Raw genomic sequence first — 13603 nt, 5'->3', positions numbered from 1 at the left:
TTTCGCTCTCTGCACCCCTGGAACATAACATGGCAAAATCGAAGGCACAAAAGAATAAATTTGATTGGTTCCAGGAGAAAAAAAATGACCATTAAAGATCACAAAGGAGAAACACACAACTTCGACACCTTCACAATTGCGTTTTGCGACCTCGAGATTTGTTTGAGGTACATCAAACGATCAGGGGTGCAGAGAGCGAAAGTGGCTGTAACCCCTGGATAAGTGGTATGTCTCGGCCTGATGAGAGAATTCAAAGTCTTCCTATAGGGAAGAACGCTGGGAGGACTAAGATTTATACTAATTGCTAAATAGTTTGTAAAACAAAAGACCTTGCGTATAATTAAAACTGCTGTCCGTTATAGAAACGTCATTTCATTATGTATTTTTTATTGGAGAGTTGAATTAGTCTTCAGCGCCTACGTTGACAAGAGAACAAGGCAAGCTTAGCACATAACCCATTTTAGAAAATACGTAATTGAACTTTATGCAAATAGATATATTGATGAAGCAGGAAAATAATTGAGAAATCGTTTCAGTCCTACTTGCCATGGAAAAGAAGTTTTGTTTTTATTTATTTGTAGGTAAATGTTCCAATTACGTATACGCCTTTTGTGCAGGTTTATACTACACAGCCCGATGGGAGATCAATCATCCCTGTTCGAATTAGGTCGAGTTATCTTATCTCTTATACTCATTTAGTTTTACTATTAAAACTGAATACAAAAGTTTGACTGTTACTATCATGATCACATTGGAAACTAACCTATTTGCTAGTTATAAAGTTAGATATATTGGTTGTTCGTCAGTATGTATGGAGGTTTCGCTATTGATAAGCTATCTCTGACTTGTAAATATAATTTTAGCTATTTGGCTCTATCTAATTCTAAATTCGTGTTTTCTACAATCTTGGTTATCGATTGAGTTTGTATTTATGCTGTTGTTTCTTCGACCCGCAGTCACATTTTGGTATAAATCTCTCTATAATCACAATGATATCAGGGAATTAGTACTCACATGAAAGGGAAACTGTAAGATATGGGCAATAAATCCATACAAAATCAACTCCTGTTTAAACATATGCAATCACTCGTAGAAGACATGTGGTAGTTGCAAATACTTGTAAAAAGAGCAGTATTTTGACCGTTGTTAATAGTTATCAATTTCCCCTATGGGTTTCATGATAATACTGAACATTTCTTTGGCCATCACGTGCATTTAATGTATTACCAATTCCGGAACAAAGTACGTTATTTATTATTCTGATCTAATAGCAACACGAAACATGTCAATGGTCAGAGTGTTTGTGTAAGATATAAACAAAACCATACATTCGTTTGGCTATTGTGTTTTCAAAGAGATAGCTTTGTTTGATGTCACCTTAACGTATATCAGTTCATTGCTGCATGGGCTCAAACACATACAATACGATACAACACCAAATTTTATCTTAAATGTATTGATATAACGGTGATACAAGATGAAGAAACAAACACGATTCGGAAGAATGTGAATGGACATAAGGTATGTAAACAATTCCTGTTTAAAGTGTCATGTACAGGTGTTGTAATCTTGTGGTTTCAGAATATACGTAATATTCGTTTAATAGGAAGCGGGCGCCATCATTTATGTTATCGCAAAGAAAACACATGTTATAGGTGTATTACGATCAGGTGTGAAAGTGCCTTTTAATGTCTTTACATACTTCAATACAGGTACATCAATGTAATGGTAAGAGTATCATTCTAAATTTCATGATAAGATGATAGTTAATTAGGATGGTGGTTTAACCTATCATGTAGGCTATGTTCTAGTCAACAGTAATCACACACACATATTGTTTACTGTTGTGTTTGTGTGTGATTGGGGAGGCGTATGTGTGTGTATGGGGGTGTGTGTATGTGGGGGGCGTATATGTGTGTGAGGGAGGGCGTAAGTTTTCACGTGTGTGTATGTTGGCGTATGTGTATGGGGCGTTTATGTGTATGGGAGGGCGTATGTGTGTGTGGGGTATGTGTGTGGGGGCGTGTGTGTGTGGGGGGGGCGTATGTGTGATGGGGGTATGTGTGAAGGGCGTATGTGTGTCTGTTTGGGGGGCGTTTGTGTGTGTATGGGGGTGTATGTGTGGGGGCGTATGTGTATGGGGGCGTATGTGTGTCTGGGCACATGTTTGTGTGGGTGGCATGTGTGGGAGCATATGTGTGTGAGTGGGGCGTAGGTGTGTGGGGGATATATGTGTGTGGGGGCTTATGTGTGAGGGGGCATGTGTGTGGGGGAGGGGGTTGTGTATGTGTGTGTGCTCGGATTTAAGTGCATTTGTATACACAAATGTAGGTAAGTAAGCTGACATTCAGTGTAAAGACATGCCTTCTATTGCCTGTGCCTGTGGCCAGTGTCCATCTCTAGCAGCTGACAAAATTGATGTCGCCAAATACCGTTCTTGTGACGGTGACATGTCTCACAGTGTCATCTGAACACACTCGGAACACACCGAAAAGTTTCTATAACACACCTAGTATTTTTGTATGATACATCAGGTTTCTTAGGTCTTTGATAAAAGCCAGAGGTAAAGGGAAGTTTTGTGCACCGTAAGTGCAATCCTGGTTAAAACGTAGAAGGGTTGGGTTGTTGAAATATAACCGGAAGCAACACCCTAAAACGAAGTTATTGTATATTGATCCGTTTTGGAGGTTTCGAAAATTCTTTTTCACTGTCCATGTTAAACGTATGTGTCTTACTGGAAGGCTGCTTAAAATACATTTACTTGTACTGCGTTTGTTAGGTCATATCTTGGGAAAAGGATGGAAAAATCATCTCATCAGGTCAACTGATAATATTCCAGACACACCAGATGGATGGTGTTTGTTTCACCGTTACATTGACATGTGTAATACACAGTCACCACAAATATGTGTAATGAACGAAGCGTCAGGACAGTCGTCTGTTAAATGTCCCAGTCATACGTAATCTAACTGGATGCTCCTTTATGCACCACATAGCATTTTCTTGTTTTTTTTTTTTTTTTTTGTCTTTACAGAGATCAAAACGACTTATCTTAGATATAACAGGTCACTGAGACATTGAACTACTTTTGCACATTTTAGAGTTAAACTCCATTATAGTTCAGGTTACTGCACTGGTCGAGAAATAAATAAGTTTTCATATAGACTTCTTAGATAATCATATATCGCGAAAAACAAGACTATATGCCGAATGATAGTCTGCTTTGATTTAAGGACAGTCATAGAAAATGTGACCTAGGCTACATGTTGACGTTCTTGTAAAAATATCAAAGATATGTAAATGAAATTAAGTAAATGGACTTATGCGCCTCCCTATCTAGATTTCAACATTGCTTTTACTTCACTAAGGGAGCTCCTTCGTCGCCTCCTAGGTTTCAAAACGTGTGACTCCTTTAAAAAAAAGAACGAAACAGCTGATAGAATTGTTTAACTCATTGTCAGACTCTATTGTTTCTAATACAGAAACGTTATAAAAATACGTTGTTCACTTTTGTAATTTGTTCAATATAAAAGATATTACTGTTTGTGATGTTGGACATATTGTTATTGTTTCAATTTCAAGTGAAGTTCGTCGAAAGTGAATTATTAAACTGTTACATGGGTATTGGCACATTTGTACTTTCTCTGGTATTTAGATTTTAATTTATTTCAGTTATCAATTACGTATATAAACATCTATTATTGCCAGCAGACTTCACACCAACTTGGTTTATAAAACTTGTTTATACCTACTATGTACTCTTTCCGGCAATGTGAAACTACGACAAACCGTCCTATGAAACAAAAGAATGGCCTTTGCTAATTGAACTTATCCATCGTGAACCATTAACGGTAGCGTGATGTTTCTCCACTTACATAGCTAAGCTCTAGGCTTATGTCAACAAATTTTATCTTGAGTAAGTCCCAGTTCGCGTATGGTTTGCATGCGATAAGGAAGAACAAACCCATCAAAAGGTTTTGAAAAGATTAGATTAAATTGTCACGTCCAGTTGTTCGTATACCTATCGAATGCGAAAATACGATATTATATATCTATATGTGTATATAGAAATTCAAAAACTAAATCCTAAGGAAGTGATCTAAATTGCCTTGTTGAGGCTATGAAATAAGTAGACACGTTTTTTAAACGTTGCACCATTTTTGTTATTCCAGAATGAAACGTCATCTATTACACAGACAAATGTCGACTGATTATCGAACAGTAAATCATATTAATAACATGATGACTTGTTTTAGTCAATAGTGTTCAGATCAGTTATAATCAGTACCAACAAGCTTCCAACCATGAGGTGCTAGCGTTGACTGAATACTTTAACATGTATTTCTATAACTGATGTAGGCAACAATTACCACAATTTTATATGTCCAAGGATTTCATATTTTTCCAACATCGTTTCATGTGTTAACTTGTTGGAGATAAAAAAAAATGTATCAGTAGCGCAAATATTTAGACGATCTAATCCTTTAAAACTGATAATTATTCTGTAAAGATAAGATTGATTAAATCCATGGCGGTTATATTAGAAATCATATCAATAGTGTTCGTGAATGTCGATGTTTGGAAAAACGTCTCCCTCCAAGGTTTACTTAGTGTTATCTATAACAAACAAAATGGCAATATTATATCAATAAAAATCTACATCAGATAATAGTTGTTTTTTATTCCATTGATTTCAATTCGGACAAAGATCAGTGTGAGTCATCACTGCTTGATTACAACGTGAACTGAATTGATTTTTAAATATCACATGGGAGCGTACTCCTAGGATACTTGGGGAAAAACACGTAGTCTGACATGTCAACAAGGCCATTTGGGGGTTTAGAACATGCAGTTGATTGGAAGAAGGTTGCATAATGTGATAAATTAAAGTGCAAACAATTTCGTCTTATCCATGTCAAAAGAAAATTTTTCGAACGTCCTTTCTGAATTTGACATCTAGAATTATTAGTATGTGGATTTTGAAGAACCTTTGATCAATCTTCAACACCCTTTTCTAAGAAACACTTCTTCTATAAGATCACCACCATACTCCATTCTAGACTGAAAGAACGCCTTAATTCTCTTATTATGAGAGCTTTCTTCTTCAAGAAAGGTGAACGGCGGTGTAAATAGCTGATTGTGAACTATGCTGAAATGTGTTTCGTAAAAATTACGTCCAACATGCGGAGGAAGAAATCATAAAAATTATTGCATTGAGAAATATTCTATTTCTTTGTGTGACATGAAGCTGGACGTAATTGATGCTCATTAGTTTGCCTGTTGGAGCCGTTTTTTGCTCTTCCGTGACACCTGGTCTTATTCTCCTTGTATGTATGTAAATATATATTTGTTCTCATTTTGTTTTATTTGGGTTAGAATTATGATTATTTTGCCATTTTGCCCTAGTTTTTGCCATTTTGGTATTTTCTTGTTTTTGTTTGTTTTGTACTGGCATCGCAGTTACTTTTTTTAACAATATAAGTGTTTAATTAAGTGTTTTGGGACAATTATGGGCTTTTTCAAAACACATACGTGATCATGAATAGGTGAGCAATATGTAAGGCATCTGTTGATGTAGGTATTTATTCTTTTCCACTATGCTCTGCAGATGAAGGTAGTGCATATTGCAATATATTCCCATTTGTATTTTAAGGATATACACTATACGTTCTTCTGAATTCATGTATATTCAGAAATGAAAAATGCTAACTTCATTGATTATGGTTATGATTTTTTAGTCAATTATGGCTTTTCCTCACTCGTCTCCAAAGTTGCAAACAGTGTGTCACCGGTAAGTTCGAAAGGGACGAAATAGCTGTATGATTGAGTTTAATAAATTATTTGGCACTTCTAATTCTAAAATGCATTAAAATGCTATTTGTTTGTTTGTTTTTGTACAATTTAAGGAACGCTACAAAAAAAAAAAAAAAAAAAAAAAAAAAAAACATATTATGACTTTGCTCCTGTTCAAAACAAGATAGACAATGTGTTTCCAGTGTCCATCTTCTTGTTTTGTAGCCCGGTTGGCAATGAACGCGGTCAGTAAATTTTTACTGGCAACATGTGTCTTCTTGGTGATGCTGTACTTAGTGTTATTCAAAGGACAAAACAGTTTTCTGACACATAATACAGGTGAGTAAATCATATTTATTACAGGTAATTTTAGTAAGTACAATTACTGAAGCAACAAGTGGTTTTTTTCCTTCTTCTTTTTTAAACTTGTACAAGTGAAGTTTTTAGAGCACATCAATTCACCTGGTCACAACAAATACAGGTAAATCTTCTTAATATTGATTAACAACTTTGCATGTGCAAAGACAGGAGAACGAGAAGTTAAATTCAAATCGTCTATCACACCACTTCTAATTGTGATATTGATGCAAGATGTGACACAGAATCCGTTAATGCAATACTGCTTTTCAATCTACATCTTGTTATATATTGATAAACGTAAGAAAGGGGAATAATACATGTGATATTCAACTACACCAATATCTGTGAGATAACATAACGATTCCTTATGAGAGGAGGATAAAAATAATGATGATAAACAATTCCTGCATGGTAACAATCTCAGACTTTACGATCAAAACATTTTGTGAGGCTTTTTCGACATCCAGGAATAAAACCTCTATGACCTGGCTTATTATATCGTTAATTTCTTATTTGTTGATAATGATAAAATGAATTAAAAAATCAAACATATAAATAGATATATAATATCAATTGTTTTTTCCCTGTCCAAATCATAGTTTTGTGTTCTTGTCTTGAATTGTACACGGGTACTGCGGAGGCTTCTATCAGAAACCACAAGCTTTTCGAAATATACGTTGAAACAAAGATTCAATATATTCATTGGCGGATTTTCATGATGCAGCATATTGAAAATATAGATAAAATTCATAACATACCTTAAAATCCCCTGTTCTAGTAGTGTACAAATTTATTTAATGTACTCTAAATAATAAACACCGACATCATTTCTCGTTGGCACTTGAGTCAAGGAATCTACAACATGTAAAATTCTAGATTAAGAAACTTAAGAAAAAGTTTTATTCTTACATAGGAGGGGATTCATTATACAAAAGGACATGCTTGTATACTATGTGTCAATATGCATCTAAAACAAATGATCCGATTTGCCTTTTCACTCCTAAAATGTTTCCAGATTTTTCTTGGAATCTATTGTTCAATGTATTATATATGTAGACCCGTTTCTCGTTCAGAAGATGTAGTGTTATTAAACTGGTAAATATTTGATGATGTATGTATTGTAATCTATTATGATTTATGTATATTACAGATGAGGACACAAGTTGTAACGTGATGAAGGCTTCACGTTTATCTAGACCTATCAATAACTGATCTTAACACTGTTTCTGGTTATTAAAAGTTCTTTTGATTTTTTTTTCTACAGAAGCTGTTGTCTGTCCACAAGAGAAAAGTGGTATATCTGTTGCAAGTATAGAACAGCTGTCTTCAGACACGATCGAGAAGGACAGAACAAAACCAATATCTATACCTGTCATTCCGGTTCATGCAAATGACTACAATGTAAACCGCCCTACATATAACCTGAACCAGTCAATCATTCAAACTGACTGGTTCACGGCAGCATCGTTCCTGGAACTGTACGTTTGTATGTTGTTAATTAAGTATAGTTATGTCATTTTCCTTCATCATTGGTGTTTTTAGGTACTGTATAACAGGTTGTGTTTCAAAGGATAAAATTACGCGAGTAAGTTTGATAATTCAAAATATCAATTATCTTTAATTCACTGAATAAGAGCAAATCATTGGAGGTTTTGTAATGCAATATACGCTGATATGTAAGTGTAATAGCTGCTAAACGCAGGTATGTGCCACCGTCAGCCAGTTTACATTGTCTCTGATATCATGATTAATTGGTGCTACATGTGAATGTATAAAATTGTGGGATAAAAACGTACAGTGTATTGAAGAACCCACGCTGTATATAACGGTTATACAATGTAGATAATAATTTCAGTGTTCGCGTTCAGAATCCGTGTTTTACAATTAACATTAACTGTGATAGACTTACTGAGGGTGATTATGGAGATAATCCACTTGGTCGGACATGTGACCCTCACCTTTTCAAGTCCGTACCTCGAATCGAACCCTGCACGGCTAGGTGAAAGGGGAGTGCGTTACCACTGCGCCACCCGACCACCCCAGTATTTTGTTATACGATATGGGGTCGGGTGCTTTGATTCTCGTTATTGTGCCTACTGGTTCCGTACCTTTTAGGAAAGTGACATTTCTGCGATAGATCGACAGAGATGTACATCACGAAAAACCAGACGACGTTTACCTTAAAGAACAGCTGGTCCTTTTCTTCCTTTGAATTTCCATGGGTCTGTGTACATTTTTTGCCAAATAAATCGAATTCGAGTTTGAATTAATATTCTGTTGACATGTCGGTATTTTCTTTGTTTATTTTCAAGGCAATTTAACCAAGTCGAACTATACTCTTAAATCCAAAGTAGCTTACAAATCTTTTATTCAAAATGATGAATTATTTGCGGTAGGTAGCTGCCGACCGTCATGGCTGATGGGTAGACAAGCTAAAACCCATGTTTGCTAAGATGACATGAACTTTCAGACTGTATTAAAAACATTGTGTACTTGAATCTTATATCTTCTGAAAATGACCTTTCTTGCCAATTTAGAGATTTTCGTAAGAGGCCACAGGAATACCGCTGTCGAAATTCCACTCACATGGGTAACTGGTATGTGTGTCTAGATGGAAAATTCCTGCCAGAGTACCCCTGTCTTGTATACTCATTCGGGTAAGTGATGTCCTCTGCGATATTTGAAGGGATATTTATTTTCATAAGTAAAACAAAACAAAGAACAAAAAGAAGATAATTTTCTTACTGCAAAACGACACTGAAATTTCAGGAATTGACACGGCGAGTATTATTTCAAATATATACACAGTCATATGTTTATAAAAATAGACTGATTAAGAAATGTTTTAAATACCCACACCCTGTTTCATGAGATACATTTATAGATGATACAAGGATTTAACAAAACTCAATAATGTATGTTGTAGCGTTGCAGATACATAACATGTATAATAGTTACTACACTATCCTATATTTTCATGGGGTTTAAATACGTGTTCTCAAAAACGAAACTTTTTTCGTGTACACTGGGTGTTAATATAACCAATCCTTACTGATAATGATATGTAAACAATTTGGAAATATATAATTTTGTAGAATTATGAATTAGCGAATTAAGATAGTAACGAAATGATACAAGATGATACAAGACTGAATCATAACTGTCAATATGTATATATATGTGATAAACAATGCTCTTTATTCCTGTATTGCATAATTTATAAAATGGATATGTTTGTTTTGCAGTCTACACAAATCTCATCCAAATTGTTCAACGTTTCGTTTAATTCACTCAATTATTAGTGAAAACAAATCGAAATTGGAACTATTGTGTATGAACTCAGACAGTGCAATTTGATATGTTTGTAACGTTAACTTCGCTTCTCCGTTTCTTGGCAGTAAAATTGATATTGAGGTAAACGCATCATACTAGTCACTTTTTTGTGTCCATGAATTTTTTAATTTATTTTGTTTTTTTATGTGCTGTTTTCAGGATTGGAAATGATTTTTCCTTTGACGACGACATGGCTGAACAAGGTTGCGAAGTGCATTCATTTGACCCCAGGTGCGTTCATATGTGGTGCATTGTTATCTTTGGTTAGGTATGAAAGCTACACACATTGAATTTATTTAAAGTAGGTCAATGATTTGACCTAAGTGCAGCCTATATTATATGAAATACCAAGTATAGAAAATGAAAATTCACAACTTAAGCAACCTTTTTCGGATGATTATAAGCGTTATTTATCAAAAGACCCCATATGAGTAGCGGTATCTTATTATATCATAGATTGTACATACGACACACAAATGAACAGCACAATGCATATTAAGAATTGGAGAAAGTAGAGTCAAATAATGTATTAATCTGGATCATACAGCTGTTTGGTGATTCTTCGACCCGTTTGTGATGCGAAGTGTCTGACTTATGTAACCTGGGAGACGACAGAAGAAATTAAAAAGTTATCGAACTAAATGGCAAAATATATTTCCCCCAAAGACTTTTATATCGTAAAAAATAGTTGAAATGTCTACCACGTGCTCAAAGCATATGTTGATAGCTCAATATCGATTCACTACAACAATACCTTTACAAGTCAGGTTTTCGCGATTTTGTTTTAAAACGATTGACTTTCATTTTTATGAACTAAATTTCGTGATCTGGATGTAAATGTATTTCTTACACTATGTTTCATAATTTCGGGGATTAAAATTTTGCCGTCATTTTGATGTACTGTGAAATAGCGAAAAGATCAACCTCGCGAAAATGACCAACTATATGGTAACATGCCTATGATTAATGTTCAGACTAGATAAACATCGTCATCAATCCTGCTCTATTTTTCAGTATGGGAGTTAAAGATTACATTAGGAATTCTACAGTCCATTTCCATGCCATCGGTCTAGGTGGTAAGGTCATTGAAAACTTCAACGCGAGAAAGGATATGTATGTACGTGAGAAACAAACATGGACGATTATGACGCTAGGGTCAATAATGGCGGCTCTAGGACATAAAGATGTAAGTAAATTGACCAACAGAAAGCATTTATTTATTTATCTATCATTTATTTATTTATTGTGATAACAATTAAATGCCCAGACAATGACGAAAATGATAAAACGCAGAGTGAGAAAATTGTATGATAGCCATCAATTGGAAGTGTATTTTCTTGTAAATTAGGGGAGATTACGAAACCTTATTCTCGGCCCCTATTTGCTGTCAAGCTTATCGCTATACCATTAAATAGTGAGCTCATGTCAGAAGGGCGTGGCATTCCCTTTCCACTGGAAAGAATATTCCCGAAAACAAGATTTCTTGATAGCCATTTATGAACAGGTTTTTCAGACACTGCGGATTTGGGACCTATCTGTTGTGACTCAGCAAACACTATATCTCACAGCTGACAAAGGTTAACGCTAACATGTGTTTGCTGACATTAAGATAAGGGGCAAAATGATCGACCATGACAACTAAACGTTGTTATCTGCTGCAGATGTGGAAATATTTCAAACAACAGTTGGAGTCATGCCAAAAATTTATAGCAATGTCTTATAGAGAAGTAGCTTATCCCACAAATTAATAAGGTGATTGATGTGACAACGGAAACGTCCCATTGGTGGTTCAAGTTTTGAAACAAACTTAACTTCCGGATTAGCATGGCCTATTATAAGAAACGAAAAAGAAAATTCACGAATCCATAGTGTAAAATTTGAACCATCGAAAACAACATTTATTTTGAGAGATTAAAAAATAGGTCAGTATTTTAGAATTAAACGACTTTACAGTGAATGGTGAAAAGAAATTTTAAATATATTAGTTTAATATGGCATATACGTTAATAAGAGTAGGGCTAATAATGCTTATGTGATTTTGATATAAACACATATTAGAAATTGCTTTTTAAAGTTCTAGAACAAATTGTAGGTCTGAAAAACAGGTCTACAAGTATATGTATATTAAAACGATTTAAACAAAAACAATAGGGATACAGACACGTCAATGAAGTCTTAATTTAAACACAAATTTGTGAAAACAAAATTTGACCAAAAGAGAGATTTACATGTAGACTCACGAAAACGTGCAAGAAGACTAAGACGAATGTTCCTGAAGTGTGTTGTCCAAATCTAAATAAGTAATGTCACGTTCCAAAATGAGAATAAGTGTAAAAATAGTGGAACCACAACGGATACCAACGACCATTAAACACGTCCAGCTTCACATTGTACAAGGAAAATGGTTATATATGAGATGACCATGTCGGTCGTAAAAAGTCTTACCGAAAATTTAACGAAGAATGAACATTCTCATTGCTCCAGGGATTACGATCACTTTTGCTCTCTGTATTGGCAAAATTGAAGGCAAAGAATTTGATTGGTTCATGGAGAAAAACAACTGACCAATCACAGGATGATTCGCTCCTTTTGAAGATTACAAAGGAGCGACATCCATCATCAAAACCATGAAAACATACCATTATGCAACCTCGAAATTCGTTCGATGTACATCAAATTTTGTTTTTATCATCCATGAAACATTTGAGTTAAGAAACCAGATCAGATACAGTGACACTTTTAATAGTAAAGCTATTCACGTATACGGCCCCTGTATCATTCGTCAATTTCACCATTATTGAATCCTTTTTTTGTCCATTGCTATATTTACAATGGTCGATAGAGGTCGGACAGGGTTTTTGCCTTACATGTTAAAAGATGCATTTTAAAGTTCTAAGTTGTTTACAACAAAATAGATTTTCGTATAGTACAACTAGCTTGAATTTTAGTGACATATCAAGGACTACATTTAGTCTAATACATTGTTGTCCCATCAAACTCTCAAACATTGGCTATGTAAATACCATTGTGTAGAACATCTAGTCACATTAACATTGTTGGTTGGTTTGGAGACCCAATGAACTTTTTATCATTAGTGTCGAATTACATTTCTGTAGTTGTTTACAAGCGCTTTTGTCAAGATACGAGGCCTTTTCAAAGTACACACATACAATATGTTCGTGTTTAATTACTTTTATAGTGGTATGAATTGTTCTTATTTTATAGCGGGATATAGACGTTCTTAAGATAGACGTGGAAGGTCATGAATGGGCAGTGATTGAATATCTTCTACAGAGTGGACTGTTGCCAAGGATTAAACAGTTTTCTTTGGAGTATCACCTATTTCCAGATTGGCCAGCAAAATCAGAATATCCAAAATTATTAAACATTTATAGACAATTAAGTCAAAGTGGTTTCAAAAAATTCTGGTTGGGACTGCATCCTTTAGATCATAAACCAGAATCATTTAATATTCAAGCAGATGTTGGTTACGTTAATATGCGTTATAAACCACAGGGGAGATAACCATGACATTAATAGTTTATTCACTATTTTCACCCCTTACCGATAAATTCAAGCACGGTGCTACCTCTTGTACAGAACATCATTCTTTCACTTCGCTTTAAATGTACTTGATAAAACTTCCTCATGACATACTGCTCCGTCCGTCAACTTTTCACACTAAGCGCTACTAGTCATATCCAACTTACAGAATTTTGACCAAATTTGGTCAGAAACATCCCTACGGTAAGCCCTGCGGGGCTGGGCTGGGCTGTACTGTACTGGGCGTGGCGGGGCCCAATAAGGCAAATTTTAAATTCCTACTCCTGCTTTAGGAATGGTTGGATTTTGCCGACATTTAGTCTGCAGCAAAGTGAAGAAGGAATCAAATCTGTATGAATGGTAGGATCTCAGCCCCTTTGAGCGGGAGGAGAAAAAACGTCCTTCTCCTCCTTTAGGTATGCATAGATATTTCTCAAATTTACTGTGAAGTTATCTGTGATGAAGCAGAATCAGATTTGTATAAACAATGGATTCTGGTCCCCTGGAGTAGGTGGCGCGGGGCCCAATTTGGGAAATTCCTTACATTCCTACTTCTATATTAGGAATGATTAGA

At 35.1% G+C, this 13603-nt stretch overlaps 1 protein-coding gene across 1 annotated transcript; it reads left to right on the top strand.

Moving 5' to 3' along the window:
• The first annotated feature begins 5538 nt into the window (after nucleotides 1-5538).
• Nucleotides 5539-13011, top strand: LOC132543698 (probable methyltransferase-like protein 24). The gene is made up of 8 exons (XM_060207216.1): nucleotides 5539-5546; nucleotides 5739-5791; nucleotides 6019-6132; nucleotides 7418-7631; nucleotides 8691-8810; nucleotides 9646-9717; nucleotides 10501-10672; nucleotides 12712-13011. Exons 1-8 carry the CDS (start codon nucleotides 5539-5541, stop codon nucleotides 13009-13011), a joined length of 1053 nt encoding a protein of 350 aa, XP_060063199.1.
• The last annotated feature ends 592 nt before the right edge of the window (nucleotides 13012-13603 follow it).

This window comes from Ylistrum balloti, unplaced genomic scaffold (genome assembly GCF_031769215.1).
Source record: "Ylistrum balloti isolate Yb309-2 unplaced genomic scaffold, AGI_CSIRO_Ybal_v1 Utg369762, whole genome shotgun sequence".
Taxonomy (NCBI): Eukaryota; Metazoa; Mollusca; class Bivalvia; order Pectinida; family Pectinidae; genus Ylistrum; species Ylistrum balloti.
This window is presented reverse-complemented; position numbering and strand designations above follow the sequence as displayed.